Consider the following 20,577-nt stretch of genomic DNA (forward strand, 5'->3'; position numbering starts at 1 on the left):
CTGGCCCTTGTAGTTCCAGGCCAAATGCAGCTTGATCCCTATGCACAAATGCCGAAGAAGCTGATGTTAATCCGTGCTATCAGTGGCACCATTAAAGGGATTCAACAAATGCCAACTATTTGACTTGTAATGCTTACAAATGCACAATACTCTGTCTTATTGTGGTGAAGTTTAAATTTGTTGTTCGTGAGGGTGGGGAGGCTTTTTCCCCCCTTCCGGCTCCTGTATTCCCTGACTACCTTTTGTTTTCTGTAGGTGTTATTGCACTTTGAAACTGGACACCAGTTCAAATAGAAGGCCATTACTGCAGAGGCAACAGGGCTGAAGCAGTAATAGCACCTCCAGCCATGCAGATTCCTGTTAAACAAGACAGAGCCATTAAAGCGTGGAGGAGACTGCTAGACAAAAGTGGCACTTTCACCAGAAAAGCATGAGGGGGAAAAAAAAGTGAATGTGTGATGTACTAAAAGAGGTGTTACTAGAGGCTGAGAGGTTCTTAGTAGCGTCACGTGTGGACATTTGGATAAATTAGATTTCTGAGTCAGTCTCAGAAAAGCAATTAGCCAAATTACTAGGCCTTGGTGTTATTATTTGACAAATGCGCATCAGCCAGTTGACTGACATTACAGAATGAAATAAGCATGCACTCACGGACCGGAAGCCAACAAAAGGCTTCATGCTGAAAACAGAGACAAAAATGAGCAATGGTGTGGTGAAAATAAAACCTCGAGGCATGCACATCCGTAGTGATGTCATTAAGTTGCACAATCAATCACATGCATTAGCCAGCTGCAATAAAGTCATAATCAAATAACACAAGATCCTAAGGGGTTACCAGCAAAATTACAAAATCCGATTTCACAATTTATTTTTTTCACACACTCGCTGAAAATGTACCAGGAGGATTCTGAATAGTTTTTTTTTTAAAAACCATGTCTTTTCCCACTTTTGATATCCCGTCCTCGGTAGGCATAACTACTGCACTCATAAATCATGTGATCCTTGGCACATTTTGCTGAAACAGTAAATAATAGAAATGTAAATACAATGACAAAACGTTTAAACCTTTATTTCCGTCAAATATAGGAAACTGCAATCACGTCAGGAAAAAGTATGATCCCTTTAAGAATTCCCAGATTTTACTCTTTGTTTACATAACAGAAGGTGCGATCCATAAACCAAGACGGGTGGTTTCAAAAATGATTATTACAATGTAGATTCAACTGCTTTGTCTACACGAGAATTAATTAAAGATGAAGCATTGTCATGTACTATTATCTATGTGTTTAATGAATAGATACAATAAAATTTGACCAGGCATACCATTTTAACCAAGGCGTAGGTAGAGAGCCCCCCCTATACAAAGTAAAGTAGAAGTGAATGGTACGTTCCGGCCCTGGTCCTCGCTGTTTTTGTATCTGCTTTAGAGCGCATTCAACCGCCAAGTAAGTTACGTTTTGCTATGTCACGCCGAAGAAGTTTCAGACCAGTTTATTTTTAGCAAACTTGATTCGTGAGAACACTGAAACACATGCTGCCGTGTACGCGATCTGAAGCGAGTCTGCGTCGCGCTTTTTAAGGAGGAATTTTAGGTAATTTGTGAACCGTTATTACTGTAAAGCTAACCGTGAAGTGAAGCCAGGAGCCTCATGTTTTCGTTAAGCCAAGAGGAGCACTGCGCCCCATCCATAGACCTAGTGAAATACGGAGAGCTGGTGGTTCTGGGGTAAGTTGAATCGTTGTTGTATTTGCTTCTGAGTAAGTGTGGACATGAAACTGAAAACGAGTGTTTGTTTTTAAGTTTCACAAACGGCCACTCACACTGCTACCTAAGCTACATGACTGTAAGTTTTTGAAAATAGCATGGAGTTAGCAGTGATGCGTTGTGTATTTTTGTTTTTTAAATTCAAGATCAACTTCCAACACAGGCGACATTATATAACATCAAAGAGGCGCTGTGATGATTTTCAGGGAGCACGTCAAGCTCTGTTTAGAAATTTACAAGCTCACGTTATCCCACAAATCAGACACGTGCGCAATTACAAATGTGGACGTTTTAAATATCCCATTCCCTGTCAACCCTGATAACTACAAACTGCCTGCATGTGTCTACATATCTGTGTCCGTGAAATAGGACAGATTTGGGACAACTTTGGGAACCCCAGTGAAATTTATTCAGCAACTCTGACCGGACGCTCCTTCTTACCTTAAAGTTGGATTCATGGGGTTTTAGGAATTCGGAAGTAGTGATGGTCCCCTCCCCCAGCCCCAGGGTGCTTCCTTTAACACAACTTCTGCAGTCACGCACGCACGTACTGCCGGCTGTTCTCCGAGTTTAAAACCACACTCCTTGACCTGCAAAAAGTTACCTTATATTCCTTATTTAACAGACAAGGGGAGCTTAAATGTCGGATAACAGCGAGAGCCTTATGAAGTACTCTGTAATGATATATGTAATTCGATAAAATGATATTGGGATATGCTACCTGATGTGGGGAACATTCAAATGTTATTTATACAGTAAAACATTTTTTCTGTTCATAGAGAAAATCAGCCAAAGTATGTGCTGAATTATACTGTATAGTAAGTAGTAAGGAGTCGGTTACTGATTTCCATACCTTATACAGTATCTGCCATTACCCACAATGCTCCAGTGCAAGTCAGAGAAACAAGGGAAAGCAGTGGACAAGTTTATCTAATCTCACAGGATATATTCTTAAATTGCTTTATACTAGCAGAGTCTAAGCTGCCTATGGGAACAGCATCAAAGGCTGCTCAGTCAAGCTACCTTTCTGCTGTTTTTTTCCATCTTTGTATTTGTTTATATCTCAGTATGGAGTAATTTTTGTTGGGCAGGCACAGAACCACCATGTTTTCACAGAGTGTTGAAAACAAGCCGAGCTGTAGTTCTTTAGTTATTTATTTATGTGTTTTTTATTATTCATCTGCTTTAAATCATCTTATGTGGCTTCTTAAAAGCCTTACTGGCATCTTTACATTTCTTGCCCAACCAGTAGATGATCAGTAATCAGTTCCTTATTGTCAAGCCTCCATACTTATTTGCCTTTAAGTTTATCGCTTACTTATTTCAAGGTATTTACAAGGCTCTTCTGACAGTTTCACATTGCAGAACAATTACGTCAAACCTGCAGCAGTGGAAATTTTGCCTTGGTGTCAAGAACCTGTGTAGACGTGCATTTTTTTTCTATATAGTAAACTGGTCAGGAGTCTCTACAGAAACTGATAAGAGCCTCACCATTAACTGTATTGTTGTCAATAAAATATCAGTAATTTACCCAATGAAAAAAAAAAAAGAAGTCAGTCTCATACATTTACTGATATAATTTCAGGTAAATATAAAACATGGGAAAGAAACTGCCAAGGAATTATGACTTAAAGCATTATTTATCAAAAAAGATGGTAATATTCTGTCCGTCTGTTATTTTGCCCATCAGATGTATTGATAGCTGGCATGCGCTGGTCATTTTCAAGCTATTTGTTGAAGTAATCTTTGTTTTTCACATCACTCTTTACATTTAAAAGCCTTTTGTAGAAGAGCACACCTACTCCTGTTAAGTATTTGAATTATTTGGCATTCATTCTGTAACTATCCAGTTGCCACTTGTACTGGATAATATCAGAAAGTACACAGACAGTCTGTTAATGTAAAAAGGCAAACAAAATAAGCAGTTACTCACATCTGTGTTGTCACCGAATAAAGCCAGTGTAACTTTTACCTTTATTATATCATAACTGCTTTGTCCTCTTTTTGTTTTTGTTTTGTTTTTTCATTTTGTTTTGTGTGTTTTTGTTTGGTTGTTTAGAATTCATTTAGGACAAATTGCCACAAGCTATCCTTCTAAACAGTCACCTTCTCGTCCTGTCTGTATTGTCTTGGCCAACAGATGATGGAAAACATGAGTGACTGAACTTTGGCCAATGGCCAGTCCTGAGGCGCTTATAAAAGTTATAAAATTTTTATAGTTCAGATTTACTGGTGTCCATGCGGCTGTGTGACTTTCATCTTTACAGTATTTGAAATAAGGTGCTGAAATGATGGCTTACACAGAGAGCAGACTACACTGTGTTTTTGTACACTGCCCTCCACCCATACACTCGCAGTCATAGTGCTTATTGTAAGGGATAAAAAGTGCTGAGTGCTTATTACCCCAGGCTCGGTATGTGGCATGTTTGAAGCTGGTACTTTTGTTCCCTCTCCTGACATAAAGACACATATGTGAATCAGATGTGACGGGTGTATAATCACTGCCATGACATCACATCCCATTGATAAAACTGATGGTAGACAAGATAGCTGACAGCATGGAACAAAGCTTGTTTGAGCAGCAGTTCCCTCAGTGGTTTGTTGCCATGACCGTGGTGGCTCTTATTACTTGCATGGCTGCCCCTCCATCTCTGCCGCCGCAGATTGGCTTGGTGCTGGTCAGTGAAAGGAGGCAGGATGAGGAGGGGGTGCTGCATGGGTATCCTGCAAATGAAAGGATGGATTGATCAGGACTCAGCCTTTGCCTCTCTTCAGCTTCCTCTGTCCATTGTGGCAGGGAGACTAGGCCTATTGATTGAACTTTCTACATTTTGCCTTAGAGAACCACTCATTAAAGGAAAGTGTACAAATCAACTTGGGAGCATCTTTGGTACAGACTGACATAGATCGTGCCTTTTTATTAATATTATGTAATTTAAATGGTATAAAGAGAAGAGACATCTCTTTCTGGGGTTTTTTGTCAGTACTACAATAGAAGCATTTAAAGATTTCAGGTGTAACTGGTTTAATCTAGAGTGGTGCAGTGGTTAGCATGATCACCACTCAACAAGTATTCAAACCTCTTGGTGGATTGAGGCGTTTCTGTGTGCAGTTTGCATGTACGTCCTGTGCCTGCGTAGGTTTTTTTTTTTTTTTTTTTTCCTTTTTTTCCAGTTGCAGCAGGATCCTCCCACAGTCCAAACACACTCATGTTAAGGTAATTCAGAGGTTCAGAAACTGCAGGGCATGAACAACTAGGCAAAAGAGAGACTTTTGTTTATTACCAAACCAGATTTGGCTAATGCTATTGTGCTTACTTGTATATAAAGTAAAGTGGGGTATGCCAGAAGAGGTTTGAGAGCCACTGGGATTTTTGTTGATTGTGAATTGGCTGTAAATATGCATTGGAGAGTATGTGGTAGTCTGTCTTTCTGGGTCAGCCCTGTGATTGACTGGCAGCCTGGCCAAGATGTGCCCAGCCTCTCACCCCGTGACGCCTGGGCTAGGCTCCAGCACCCCTGCTGCCCTAAGTTGGATAAATGGATAAGAAAATGGGTGGATGATGCTCATTTAGTTGACTCATACTGTCTTTGCTCATCATGCCATCTGGTTGTCTGTTAATGATGTATTATTTATGTATTTTTACAGCTTAGATTGATTTAGATGAAGTCCTAGTGACCTAGAAATCATCTTGTGTGACCCTGTAAGCCTAACCTAACTTTCTGTATTTCTAATGAGTGTTACAGCTATTCAGCATATCTTCTCCTCATTCTGTGAACACTAGCCTTTCATGTTAGCATAGGAAGTAGGAGGTGCTGTTGGCTCCTTACCGCAACCCTGGAGGATAGGTGATATGCCAGAGTCTTCTAATCCCTGCTGCTAAGTATTGGAAGGTAAATCCGCTGTCTGTCTGGCACGGGTCAAAAGGGAAAGCGATCACAATTAGTTGGAACGCAGCTTTAAAGAGCCTGTCCTAGCTAATGTGACGGTGGCAGTTCCTGCATGACAGAATATTGTTCCTCGGTATAATGCTGAATAATTGAAAGCATATGCTGCGTTTCTTGCAGAGCTAGGGTTATATTCTCCAGTCAGAATTCATCATGGCAAAAACACTAAGCTGGATAGCATTTGATTGTGTGCTTTGTATGAGACACACAGGGGCAGGTAGCCAGCCAGTAGACCCCCCTAAACTGAAAAGACATCTTTATGTAGGGCTGGCTGGTCTTTATTTAGGTGGGGTGTTTTTAGAGCAGGTCAAATAAAAGTGGAGTACAGAGAACAAACCATGTGAAATTAGCTTAGGAATGTGTGCATCAATAAAGGGGCTTTATTTGTTTTCTCTTACAGATTACTTGTAAATGAAAGCAACACAATTACTATATAAATGGGGGGAAAGTGGGCATTATTTTATTTTTCTTTAGATTTAATGTAACTTATGTCTTGTACACTTGTACTTTATTTTGAAAGCAGCATGAGAAGGCCAGCTCAGGCTTTTGGAGCCCAAGATTTCACAACTGTGTAAGGGTCTGCATTTAAAGTGTGCACTGGTCTAATGACATGGAAATAGAATCCCTGAAATGGCCTTGAAAGGAGTACGATCAGACAGTAATCACCACTAAAAGTAAAAGCTGAACACTTTAGGAGAGAAGGTAAGCAGGTCTGCTGTCATTTGACACTTTCCTCCTGTCTTTCTGTCTTTGTATTTGTTGCATTTAGTCCATAGAATCTTCCAGTGCCTCTCTAGCTCTCTGTGGGTGGCTTGTCCTACAGGCCAGCTTTGTGCACTGTGCTGACTAGGACCATGTGTTTCTTTGCCTGGCCAGCCGTGTGGAGACATGGGACAGGTGGACTAGCCTGGGAGGGAGGTGGGAAGGAGCAGAAGGAGGTTCTGTTGCTATTGTTCAGAAACAGAAAGGAAAAATGTCAGATTACATTTGGCTCGTAGACTCTGTTCCCCTCCGATACATTGGTGTGCAAACTTGAGGCATATAATATAAATGTGTATCTTGTGCAAAGTGTCTGTTCAGCACATTTGTGGTTTATGTGAGTGTGTGACAGAAGGTCTGTGTGTTGGATGATAGTCGAGCATGGGGTGTTCCAGCTGTAGGAACCAGCTGGTGGATAGAAAGAAGACCAGTTGTACCGGAAGGGGCTTCTTCATTCACAAAGAGCAGCTTAGGCTAGGTGCCTCTCAGCACACTAAAGGGCAAAACTGGAGTCTGTTATTAAATGATTTTGGAAACGGAACAGATAGCTTTGTAAGCTGTATCCGTGTATAAAATTCATCTTTGAAAGAATGTGTCTGAGTCATCCACCCAGACCGTGCATTCCCAAAATGATAGCAAACCTGACATGCATCTTAAAACGTGCTCCTGCCTGGGACACAGAGCAAAAGAACAGCTGCAGTTTACACAGTGCACGCACACTGAAATCACCAGCACCAGAGTGCATTATGTAATAAGAGCCGTTATCCAAGGTAACGCTTAGATTACTAATAGGGTGTATTAGATTGTCAGTGATGTAATGCGTGGCAAATCTCCTTTTCAGAACACACGAATGTTTCTAATTCTCCGTGTTTACTTCTTATATGATTACAAGACTTTTGCCTGTAAATCTCATTAGACACATCTTTTTGCAGCTATGGAAGCTGTTAGCATTTTCACACAGATGAAATAAATAAATAACTGTCAATTTGCTGTCCTTCTCTCCACCCTGTCCCGTCTCTGACAGGTACAATGGCTCCCTGCCCAACGGAGATCGCGGTAGACGGAAAAGCAGATTTGCTCTATACAAGAGAATCAAACCCAATGGTGTATCACCAAGCACTGTGCACGTCCTCAACACACCCCAGGCCACCAAGGTACAGAAGGATGATTTAAAGTGATTTAATGAACAGGCTCTCAGTGGGATTGAACATCTGTCTGCCTTTCTTCTTCAGACAAAATGTATGAAAGTGTGCAAAAACGTAACAGAAGAAGGAGGTGATATTTCTTTTTTTTTTTTTTTAGGTAATAGTTTGGGGTTTTTTGTTTTTTTTTTTGGTTTTGCATATATACATAAGAGGATTTGGCTGTATATGAAGTGGAAAGCATAATTTCTATAAATGAACCCCCTTTGTTTTTTGGGGTTTTTTTTTTTTTTTTTTTTTTTTTCCCACAGCAGCTGAATGGCCTTTTAGTGATTGTGGTAGCTAGTAAATTGTGCTGTGAAAAGCACTTTACATTATTGTTGGCAGACCTTAATGTTGACATTTCCACTACAATGACTAGTTCCTAGCTGGGCTTCAGAGTTTCTCTTCACGGCAGACTGCCTGCAGGGAAGTGCCACATCCAGTAAAACGTGTTTGCCTTCCTGCATTCCTACCTTCGGTTCCTAGGCGAAACTGCTAAACATCAGACAAGACCCACTTACCTCTGCACCACTTGGAGACCAGTGTTTGACATTTTTAGCTAAAAGGCTGTCTGGTTCAGGTTACTGTCAGGTTGCGGAATCCAGAAATCTGCTCTGGGACGATTCAGTGACAGAGGCCTTTTCATGGCAGAGATTGCGCTTTATTTTGTTTGAGTTTGAGCTGCAGTGTGCTGTGAAATATGGCTGAAGTGTTCTGCTGCTCCACATCATAAATTACGTCTCAGATAGTTTGCTATCTGCATTAGATGTGGCTGTTTTTACTGTGCATTACATTAGTTACTGGCTGTTTCACTGACCACTTCGACCCTGGCACCGTGTTATGGGACTTGAAGGATGAGCTCAGGGGTTGTTGCTTTATGCTGACCTGGCTCATCCAGGTGTATAAACGGTCAAAAAAGGGCCATTCTGTAAGAGACGAGCTGGGTGGTCAGCTTATTTTAAGGAGAAGGGGGTATTAAAGAGGTGAATCACTAAAATGAAGCCCACCCCCTGTAACCCATTCTTGCTCCCTTCCAGTGCAGCATACGAATGAGCTGAGGAGTCTCTGCGGCTGAGAGGGAGAGCTCACGTGTCGGTGCACACTCTAGTGTTCATGGCAGATAATGAGGAGCTCCCATGATGCCACTGCCAGCCTCGTATTCAAAACATTATGATTCCAACTCCTACCACTCGGGAAGGTTGGGGGAGGATATTTTGGGGGCGTAGCGTTTATAAAAAATACATATTTGTGTGTGCACTGCTCCTTTTTTAGTTCTTTAACAGGTGGAGCACCATTTGTTTGTAGCAGCGCAGTCAAGACAAGACTGCATGCGATGATGACATTTGTCCCCGTGTGCATCTGATGTTACAGCAGACCGTGGCAGCTCTGATGACCCACTTTCCCTCTCCCGCTTTCCCTCCTGCACGTGACGAAGAGGAGGGGGATGTTTAGGAAATGGAATTTTGCAGATTAGAGCAGAGATGGCATGTGGTACAGTGTTGATGGAAGCTGGGGCCGGGCTTTAACCAAGCCTTCCTCGCTACACTGACATGAAGCAGTTCAGTTGCCTGGCGAGCTTGTGTTAACCGAGGCCAGCAGGGAGTTTATGGTCACTGTTTTGCGAGTGTGACTTTACACAGTCTTTTTTTTTTTTTTTGTTCCGCTTCCCAAAAAATTCTTGTAATAGGTTTTAGGATTTTGGTAACATCATGACAAAATTACACAATAAGCCTGTAGAGCTTTGGCTTAATTGTGAGCTGTAAAAAACCGCACATGCACGCTAATAATCCATAGAAATGTTCCAAGTTGTCAATAACAAAACAAAAATAAGGACAATAACATGTTTTCTTCCAGGAGCACCTCGTAGTTGTTGATTCTAAGGAAGTGAATCATCACTTAAGTGCCATGTGTTTTAATAGTGGGTTTGACTTTTTGCTCTGGTCTTTAATTTAACCTCACCAACGAGGAAAGGATTGTGCAAGGAAGGTTTTACTGTAGTTCTGCTGTGCTGTTTGGCACTCTCAGATCCGGTGATAAAGCCACAGATTGGATGATGATTTATTATACTGTTGCACTGTGTACTTTGTTATGAACAAGTTGGGTTTTTTGTTTGTTTGTTTTCACATTTCAGGCTGTGAGCTGTAAAGGTCAGCACAGTATCTCCTACACGCTATCGAGGAACCACACCGTAGTGGTAGAGTACAGCCATGATAAAGACACAGATATGTTTCAGGTAAAAGTCCGTTCACTTTTACTTTGGCACACAACTGCATTCAGATACATTCACACCCCGTACATTAGTTTCTCAGCGATTACAGTACTTCTTTATAGTCAGAAAACATAGAACAAAAAGGCTTTTGTTCTGCTTTTTTTTTAATGTACTTCTATACCTAACATTACCAGTTTCGATCTAGTAAAGCCAGGAGGAGTATTTCCTCTCTGACAGCCAAAAATGGTCAGAGCCTGTTCCCCATTCCCATGGCAGGATGTGGCTGTATTTTTAACAGCAGGAGAGCTGCTAGTTCTGTGGCTAAGACATGTTGTTTGAATTTGATGCTACTTAACCTGTTTTGTTTTTTTAAGGACTGACAGTTGTTGCAAAGATTTTATTGCCCTTTTATTGTTTGTGTTCTGTTATATTGCCTACAGGGGCTTCAAAGGCTGTCAGAACAGTAATTGCTATATCTTTAGATTGTCATTTCAAATGGCTCTTTATGAATGGGATAAATGAAAATATGGATGTAAGCTTTAATTTGACTGATTGACAAGGTGTCTTTGGGCTCTTTTAGCCACTTTGGTTATACACAACCACCTGATTAGACTGCAAAGTTAAACATTTATGTATAAAATGCTTTTCACAGAGTAAAATAAGTAAAGTAAGTAAGAAAATTAAGTGTTGTAATAGCAGAAAAGCAAGTTAAGACACACAAAAAGTATAAATGTTCAAAAACACGTCCAATCATATAAATAAAAATCATCTGTGCCCGGTTTACACTGCTCCAGTATTAATCTGAACGTACAGCAAGGCAGTGATGAGCCAAGGGATGTTAATGTTACAGACACATGCTTCATATTCAGCACCCTATCTTCCCCATGTGACTAAACAATACTGAACGCACCAGAGAGAAGAGGAAGCCACTCAAAACTTCAGGACAGTGTAAGGGGAAAAAGAGGAAATGAAAGGAGGAAAGCCTATTTTTGCCTCTGTTTATTCAGCTTGAACTGTTTCCAAGTGCTGAAAATTATGCCCATTAAAATATATATGGATACTCTGTGTGTGTTTGCTTGTGCACGTACATAAGCTAGCAGGATGCAGAACAGTTGCTGTGTCTGGTATGAATTAAAAAGAACCTTTCTTCATTGATTGCACTGTTTTGAGATTCTTTCGAAACTGTTGTGCAGTACAGCATAATATTAATTATTATTTTTGTGTTGTTTTTGCAGATTGGGCGTTCTACTGAGAGTCCCATAGACTTTGTGGTGACTGATACAATAGCAGGGGGTCAGGAGGGTGAAGAGACTCTTATCACGCAGAGTACCATCTCTCGTTTTGCCTGCCGAATTGTCTGCGAACGCACCCCCCCCTACACCGCTCGCATCTATGCAGCCGGATTTGATACGTCCAAAAACATCTTCCTTGGGGTAATTACAACTCGGTGTACCATTGTGATTATGCACCATCTCTATCTATGCTACTTTTTTTAGCCTGTAAGGTTACATGGCTGCCTTTTTTTTTTTTTTTTTTCTTTTTTAGTGCTTCTAATCCTTGAAGCTTGTAACCAGATAAAGAAAACCACTGTTTCATATGCACTGTTACGTAAAAAGTGAAATGCCACACATCATGTCAGTTTGTGTCATCATCCATTTTCTGTCTTGCCTGTAGGAAAAAGCTGCAAAATGGAAAAACCCTGATGGTCACATGGACGGCTTAACAACCAATGGTGTGCTGGTAATGCACCCTAAGGGGGGATTCACTGAGGAGTCCAAGCCCGGCGTGTGGAGAGAGATCTCTGTTTGTGGTGATGTTTACACGTTGAGAGAGACCCGCTCAGCACAGACCCCAGGCAAACTGGTGAGTAGTTGAAAAGTTAAAATGTATCAGTGTATGTATGCAGTGACACTGTGATGTTAGAGAAATACTTTAGAATATTAAAGTGGTCCTGTTATGTTTATTATTTTAATTCTTCCACAGCCACTTTTAGAGTAGCTTTGAATGAGTCCCAAATCAGAATAAGTAATTATCTTGATCCAAAGTCTGAAATAATCCATTTTTGCTGAGTCGCCTATTGTACACAAAAGGTTTAAATGGCATTTGGGTGGGACTTATGTCTGAAACTCAGCAGTAACAGGAACTAAAGGTTGTCAGTCTGTAGTACAATGTAGTAATAAGAAATATCAGCATGTCATAGGCAGTGGATTTTTTTCCCATGTAGAAGGTAAATGTGTGCGCACTTCACTATCCTCCGCAGGTGGAGAATGAGAGCAACATTCTACAGGACGGCTCCCTGGTGGATCTGTGTGGAGCAACGTTGCTGTGGCGCACTGCTGAAGGCCTCTTCCACACTCCCACGCAAAAGCACCTGGAGGCACTCAGGCAGGAGATCAATGCAGCGCGCCCCCAGTGCCCTGTGGGTCTCAATACCCTCGCCTTCCCCAGCATGCACCGGAGTCGTGCCCTTTCATCTCTGGAAGACAAGCAGCCTTGGGTGTACTTGGCGTGCGGTCACGTGCACGGTTACCACAACTGGGGCCACCGTTCGGAGCAGGAGGCCAACACTGAGCGAGAGTGTCCCATGTGCCGGGTGGTGGGGCCCTACGTGCCACTGTGGCTGGGCTGCGAGCCGGCCTTCTACGTGGACACAGGTGCACCCACATACGCCTTCGTGCCATGCGGACATGTGTGTTCAGAGAAGTCGGTCAAGTACTGGTCAGAGATCCCTCTGCCCCACGGCACTCACGCCTTCCACGCAGCCTGCCCCTTTTGCGCCACCCAACTTGGCCCAACTCAGGGCTATTCCAAGCTAATCTTCCAGGGTCCGGTGGACTGAGTTTAAGGGGTCTTGCTCTGGCAGAGGAGATTAAACAGGAATGCTGACATGCAGTGAAAGATTATTTTGTGCTTTCTTTCATTTATGTAAGCCAGCTCTGGAACGAAGCGAGCCTTTTTCAGGTTCTGGTCATGTACTGTGGATTGACAATAGAGAGCCATTACAGATTGTTCGGGGCCTTTTGTGGCTGTTTGGATGGCCACTGCAGGATACAGAGATGTGAAGCACACTGGACCACAGACGCACGGCTCCTCCAGAATTAAATACTGTTTTAGCTGTCCTGCCAACAAACCTCTTTAAACAAAGCTCCAGTGCTGGGCTGTAAACTACAATGCCTGCTGGTTTTCCATCAGAGGGCTGTAACACTAAGGTTGTAGAAGGAATGAGTTGAATTTACTCATGAATCAGACTGAACCAAATTATAGCAAGCAGGTGTAGTTGAGTCTTCTGGGAAATATGTGGGCTGGGGTGGGGGAGGGTATATAATTCAGTTCCTGGTGGGCCTGAAACCAAGATTTTACAGAGCCAGACAGCTGGACTGTTGGCTGAGAGAAAAGCCAGGTGAAGATGGAAGTTTTAATAGTTAACTTGTTAAATGGTCCACACTGATATCCTGGTCCTTAACCCGTAACGGCATCAACATCTTGTAGCTCTCCGGAGGCGGTTTCTAACTGCCGAACAAACTTTGAGGGAGAGTTGGGGGGAAGACTTTTTATGTACAGAGATATAATCCAGTGCCTCAAATCCCATCAAACTATGGGAATATTTTTCATAGTTGACAAAAAGATATTTTGTTGAAGGTAAAGAGAGAGATAGTTTTGCAGAAGGTGTAAGAAAAATAACGACCCACACAGATTCTAACACCAGAGGTATTTTATTACACTGAGGCCCTTGTACTGTTTTTTAATGCAAATGTTAATATATTTTTCTCCAGCATATATAATGTATGTGAGAATGCTTGAGCGTATGTGTGCGTGCATGTTTGTGTGATTGTGTGCGTGTGGATTGGACTGCGTGGGTGCCCTCGGGCCGTTAAAATCACCCTGCATCGCTTCACCCCGATCCCCAAAACGCTACCAGAGAGAACGCAGGATTTAACACAAGGTCGCAGGGGCTTGACAATGAATGTACTGAAATGCATTGACCCTTCTCGCTGGTGGTGCTTTGATTATACAACTTGCTTTCAAGGTGTGATCGAAGCCTGCTTTCAGTTAAATAAATCGCCGGAGCCGTACAACCATATGAATCAAGCGTACCTGCTTGCTTGCTAGCTGTCACTGCCCCACACAAACACACACAGACACACTGTATTCAATCTGCACTGTTGTTAGCTTTATCCCCACGCTGGGTTTGATCCAATGATTTGTACGCTGTCGAACCTGGGCACAGTCTCAGCAGCATCCAGAGATTATACCAAATATAAGGAGGAGCTGTTTTCTCTCCGCATGCAAGATGCGACGGCCACTTTTTCCTCCAATCCAAAGTGTTTCTGTAAACAATGCTACCCCCAAGCTGCTGCTGCTGCTGCTGCTGTGGTGGAATGTTGACAGCTCTGGATTACAGTCAAGGCTGTTCAGTCGCTTCATGGGGAACAATGATATTATCACACTCTGTGCCAAATTTGGTAAGTTCTATTGTGTGTGGATGAGTCAAGTTGTCCAAAACAAAAGTAGCAGATGAATTGAAAACTGAAGAATCTGGGACAAATCTGTCCGTGATGTTAGCTTTCCAGACTGTGCCCAAACGAGTGTCGTTTCCAACATTAGATTATGAAATACAATAGTGAGCATTAAAACAATGAGATGTTAAGGGCGATGTTCTATTATATAGCATTAGGTTTTCCCAGACTTTATTATGATAATTAAAAAATTCAGAGGTATATCTGAGGCGGAGGAAATCTGCCTTTGTCCTGGACATGGTATTTTTAATTTATTTTGTTTTTTCTTTCCGCTTCCCTCTGAAGAGAAACATATTTGGCATTGTTAAGAATGTCAGCAGCATTACACTTTTCCTCTAACCACAGAGCATTTCAGACTCGCTTGATTTCTGCTGATGTTATTTAACTGCCATGCTGGGTCAAGCACTAGGCCACATACTGTACGGTAGCATTCCCTTCTAACCTCACGTGCGTTCGGCTCAAACACTGTGTCCATTGCTTAAGACTGTGTTCTGTAACAGCTGCAAGAGTAGCTGCCTCAAACATTCCTCCTCGGTAAACATGGGTGGGGCCCACAGTTCACCCAAGGGCTTGTTCTATGATTATTATTATTATTTTTGTGTCTCTAGCAGGAACTCTGTACACAAGCCATAGAACGCACTGATGCTCCTAATGTCTCCTTTGCAAAGAATAAAATATTTTTTAAAAACACTCTGCACCAAGTTGGATTTCTCTCTCACTCTGACTGACAGTTTCTATTTCATACTTGTGGGTAATGTTCAGGGACTCCTTTTAAAGTGATCCACCGATTTTTAAAGGGCTGCGTGCAGCTGATGGGGATTTGTTGGTTTTTATTTAGTGGCTGCCTTTGAACACTCCAGATGTCTCAGCTGTGTTCGCACAACCAACATAGCAGCAATGTTTAATCACAGTTACATATGTGTTTCATCATTCCTCTGTATGAGCATTTCTCCTATCTTGGTTGCCAAAATGGCTCTGAATTGTGATTGCTCTATCAGTATTTTTTTTCCAGATAAGGCAGAGAATTTTCTTCAAGTCTGTTTTATTCACATTTCTTGTTCTATCTTATCAGCTTCATCTTAATATTTATTAGAGAATGACTGCATGAGTGTAGCCCCTTGTTTTCAGTAGTTTTTTTTAAGTATGCAGTTTCCCTATGAAACCACAGGAGGGCACTGTTTCCTCAACAATAGCGCCTTTGGCATTATGCCTCTCAAGCTACTGAGCCTGCGGGATCCAATAGCTTGAAAACACAGCAAATAAATAAAAGTTTGATGTTGGTTATGAAAAACACTAAATATAAATGCATCAAAAATACATATGAAACATCAGAAATTGAATTATTTAAATTGGCATGCCAGTGAGGACTAAAATCCTCCAATTAGGCTATCAGAACAGTCTAATCAGTTCAAACTAAATATATAATCTATTACATACCATATGTTTTTGCTTATGCAGTCAAATTAATTATAATAGTCTTTTATCCCCATCTAAATCCTGGCGTGATGTATAAGGAGTGCATAGTTGTGTGCAATATTTAGCTTTTAGGATTTTTTTTTTTTTTTTTTAGTGTACATGCAAACATATTGTACCATGATGATATTTTCCATCATTCGCATGTGACTTCATCCTCTCTATAATAAGGACGCATGAAAAGGATTTAAATGCATAACATGTCATTCTGGCACAGGGAGGGGAACGGAGCTGTGGGATGCCGTGCTTCCTAATTAACATTTCTGCAGTAGATGTGAAATAGGTTCATATGTCTGCACACTTGCCTGTTTTTCTTAATGACAGAAGAGACACTGAAGGTGACAGCATGCTAATTTTGAGATCACTTGGTGGGTCCCCCTGCCCCTAAGCAGGGCTGGGTTATACAAATAAAGCAGGATGATACTTCTTTTTCCCTTCTCTCAGTTTCATGAGTAAGAAATGAGGTGCATGTCCTGCACTAATGCTGAGAATTTACACAAACGATGATCCTCCTATCATCCCCCCACCCCCCTTTTTTTTTAAACTTTTATGGGGCCATTTTGCAGTTCAGTGGGAGTCGTTGTATTATAATTGTACTAAAAAGTTCCTTTTGTTTGGTTGACTGAGCAATCAGAGAGCACAAAGCTGTCATATTTGCCTAAAACAAGATGGTGTATTGACAATGATAGCTTGCAAGTTTGCTCCTGTTAAGTGAGTTTTCCAAACAGGAAAATTAGGATGTTTTAGAAGAAACTTTTTATCCAGTGCTGTAATGATATATTGGTGGCGTCTTTAAGAATATTAACAGCATAAGAGGAAACCATTACCTGTATCCAGACAGAGCATTTAGAGTTTTTGGGTGGGCAATGGCAAAAAGAAATTCACTCTTACTAAATAAAGTATTTAAGCATTCCAGTAGTTTTAATTTGATAGCTGAGAGAAGTGAGCTGCAAACTATATAGGTATAGGGTTAATGCAATTATTTCTCAGAGATCAGTGAAAAAGTATATGCTGTACATCTCCACACTCCTCTGGGTAGGCCCCTGCACATAGTGATAGTAATGAAATCCAAACAGTTTTCAAGGCCTGGCTTCAAAATGTGGCTGGTGGGGCGGGGGGGGCAATCAGTTGTAAGTGCATGCAGCCTTGGAAAAAAACCCCAAAAAACACTGAAACTTTTAAGCAGTGATCGTGCCACTTCCTCAGATATTTAGATGAGATTTTTTCCCCCTCTAACAACAGCCAGCAATATATAGGTTATTGGATTAAAGTCAACAACAGTTGTCAATCATCCAGCTGTTACACATCTGAAGGTTGTATTCAGAGTTGTGCCTTAGTTGCCTTACATGTTTTCTTTTTCTTTTTGTCTGTCTGCCCTGTGATTTCACCCAACATGTGAAATGCCACAGGTGGCTGCGGGCTGTACGCCAAGCTATCAGCGGGATACCTCAGCTGGCAAGTTGAATGCTGTGATATTTACCTCAATTACCCAGCGTGCAACTGAGGCAAATTATATGCAGATCATCATCTGTAAATAAGAGATAGTGCTCTTCCCCTCGTGTAAATTAAGTAACAGCACATACAACCCTCAGAAGCTAACACAAGACACATTTGTCTCCCTGGTTTTTTAATAGTAAACTTGGCAGGTCTTTTTTTATTTTTTATTTTTTTTAAATCTTCTTGCAAATTGGACTGCCACAGCACAGTGCCACATATTGGACTTTGCTGCTAATTCCTCGCTATTTCTGTCTCGAGTGATTAGTCACTAATTGTTGCTTCAATCAAACACCTGCATGTCTTACTTTAAGTCAGGTCCAGCCTTTGTTATCCAGGCCCAAGGTCAAACACCTCACACAGGACTCTCCTCTCACTTCTGAGTCATGCAATTTGAGTTGTCAAACAAAACCATCCCACTTTTTGTATGTGTGTGCGTGCATTTGTCTCCTTTAGCTTGCAGCCAGCTCTGTAGCACTACACAATTCAAAGCTGTATGCAGTGCAGTTTGAAGAGGATTATGATTATATCAGGCCTATTTACTATTTCATGTGGCTCTTGATGATACTTTGTACTCAGCCTACTCAGCTTATTACTTTCTCAATGAATAACAAATGAGTTGTCAAATAAAAGGCAAATAAACACAGGGCTAAAGAGAAGCCGATACAAATATTTCATTAGAACATATGTGGGGAAAAATAGGTTTGGAAAATCAAGCATTAAATTCAAATACTAAAGTGGGGGCATACTTTGCCTCTCTGAGCATCTCACGCCCCCCTTTTTTTTCCTCTCTTGTCTGCTCTTACACGGGCACATGCGGCGTCTTGCCTACTCATCCAAACAAGAGGACAAATTACTTTAATTATGGAGTAATTGCAGAGTCTTGTGTTAATTAAATCTTTATCAGTTCAAGTAAGTGGATTGCTCCCACATGGAAACCATGCAGTGACGTGCCGCCTTGCTCTCTCCCTCCTCCCCCTTCTGCTCTGTCTAAATTTTCAGTCTAAAACCATCTTTTATTCACAGCCTCACCCGACTCTAACGTCTCCTCACCCCTGCGTCTCACACTGAAATGATTGGGATTAGCATGATTTGGGGAAAGGGTGGGAGGGTGGCAGGGGTGGGGTTGTTTTACCAAGTCTGTCGGCAGCCAGCTGTTTCTTAAAAATACCATAACAAACATGATAGCACCGACACGAGGGAGTGTCCTCACGCTGGAAAATGAGATACAAGATTTATCTCAGGTTCCTGGTGTTTGACAAAATTGAATCCTCTCATTTTAATTGCTCTCGACTAGGTGTGCAGCTCCAGGCGATGAAAACAGGAGCTCTGTATGTTGTCCCTTGTTCTCCGCAGACTATTATGTTCCATTGTGCAAAATGCCGATTATGATTTGCTTTATCCTTGTCATCTATCTTATTTAGGATCATTTAAGTAGCCACATGTTACAAAGGAACAGCAGTCAGCCCTGTTATTATGTGTGTTTGAGTCCCCTGCTTGTTGTAATGAGAACTGGATCACAGAGGAGAATTAATCTCTCTGAAGACCTATTCTGTGGTTCAAGGCCTCGCTACATGTACATTTTACAGGGAATGGTTGTATTTTTTCCACTTGCAAAAGAGCACAGCATTAATGCTTGTTGTTTCTCGCAGCTTTGTCTTTTGACTAGTATTTGGGCCAGGCTGTGTGGAGCAAAAGAGAGGCAGCTTTAAATGAAAGGACACAGTGAACGTACACAGAGAAGAATGATCTAACTTTATTAACCAAATTTTGTTAAAAACACACAAAACATGAACAAAAACATAAAATTACCTCGTTACGATTCCAAATGATATTCCCAGAGCGATGTGACCAAACATGCATTAACCTGTTTTTTTATTGGACAAAAAAGGGAGACTGTTTTTCAGGGATGTGAAAAGTAGTTTTGCACTATGTACTGTAATTACATGTTATACACTTTTATGGTGCTCACTGTACACTAATATCCATGGGCTGATATATTAACAGCATGCATCTGAATGAAGACAAATAAGTCAGAAAGAACCAGAAACAACAACAAGAGATCCACTCCCCCGGTTAATGTCTGTGGGTTCCAGGCTTCAGCCAATCGGCGCAGCATGCCAAGGATTCTTGACAACGTATTAAAAATTAGCATTTTATTTATGATTATGTTAATTTGTCCAATTGCATCTGAGACTTTGCCAAAGGGGGAGGAGGTGGTAGGGCTGTGTATAAAACTGTTCCACCCCCTCAATTAAAGCTGAGAGTGCGCACATCAAATGCATCTTGATTGTTTTATTTCATATGCATTGCAGTGGCCCACAGAGCCAATGTTATGAAAAGTACATCCTATCCAGTTATTTCTCACCCTGTCTGCATGCTGCCCATTGATTGTAAGCGAGAGAAGGTTGAGTAAACATGGCTGCTCTTTTTGCAAGTGCAAATACTGCAGAGTTTTAATCTTTCTGCGTCAACACAATGTACAATTTGGCTCGTGGACACCGCCAATGTGCAGCTGTTTAGCAGAGAGAATGTTTATGAGTCGACGAATGGGTGTAATATGGCTGTGAAGCAGATTCAAACGGGCTTAAGTGGATTACACCTCATTTCAAGGATGCTTAAGGTAAGATTAAAACAGATATGTGGTAGGTTAAGTGAGGAAAATACAAAATCAAATAGATGGAACTGCAGTCAGCCACTTTCTCATGCGTGGCTGCTCTTTTTCTGTATGTATAGCATTGAGTTAAAAAAAAATCAGCAACAAAAATCTGAGACAAAATGCAAATTTTTCATGTAAAAAGGACTCGGCAAAGAAAGCATACGCACATTTTAAACAACAGTTTTGCTCCACTAGACCGTCACAATTCACCGTTAATGCCCTTTCTTATCTTATGCTACAAATCCCCAGAGCTGGAACATTAGAACTCTCTAATCACACACGCTGGCACACAGTGTGGGCACTCCACACAAACACAAACACACGCATACAAAGTCACACACCTCACATACAATCTGAAAAAGATAATGAATTTAATACTGCTGCTATTACAGTCAACTAATGTTTGTTAATAGCCTGCCGCCATATGGAGCGAGGGCCTCAACCATGTGGGTAATTCCTCTCTTTGGACAAGCTGTCAATATAAAGGCCCTGCGTTTATTTTGTGAATGCATGGGATAGAACGGGGGGTGGGGGGGGGGGGGGGGGGGGGGGGTCTTAATCCAGCTGGCT

The 20,577-nt window shown here is 41.5% G+C and overlaps 1 protein-coding gene across 1 annotated transcript; it reads left to right on the forward strand.

Moving 5' to 3' along the window:
- The first annotated feature begins 1,399 nt into the window (after positions 1 to 1,399).
- On the forward strand, positions 1,400 to 12,756 carry peli2 (pellino E3 ubiquitin protein ligase family member 2). Its single transcript, XM_004540623.4, has 6 exons — positions 1,400 to 1,726; positions 7,496 to 7,625; positions 9,787 to 9,888; positions 11,100 to 11,297; positions 11,539 to 11,727; positions 12,125 to 12,756. Exons 1-6 carry the CDS (start codon positions 1,650 to 1,652, stop codon positions 12,701 to 12,703), a joined length of 1,275 nt encoding a protein of 424 aa, XP_004540680.1. The 5' UTR covers positions 1,400 to 1,649; the 3' UTR covers positions 12,704 to 12,756.
- The last annotated feature ends 7,821 nt before the right edge of the window (positions 12,757 to 20,577 follow it).

Source organism: Maylandia zebra, linkage group LG19 (assembly GCF_041146795.1).
Source record: "Maylandia zebra isolate NMK-2024a linkage group LG19, Mzebra_GT3a, whole genome shotgun sequence".
Lineage (NCBI taxonomy): Eukaryota > Metazoa > Chordata > Actinopteri > Cichliformes > Cichlidae > Maylandia > Maylandia zebra.

Coding starts and splice junctions, on each gene's coding strand:
- peli2 (XM_004540623.4), top strand. CDS start 1,650: ATGTTTTCGTTAAGCCAAGAGGAGCACTGCGCCCCATCCATAGACCTA. Junction 1,727..7,495: donor GGAGAGCTGGTGGTTCTGGG/GTAAGTTGAATC, acceptor CGTCTCTGACAG/GTACAATGGCTCCCTGCCCA. Junction 11,728..12,124: donor CACAGACCCCAGGCAAACTG/GTGAGTAGTTGA, acceptor TATCCTCCGCAG/GTGGAGAATGAGAGCAACAT.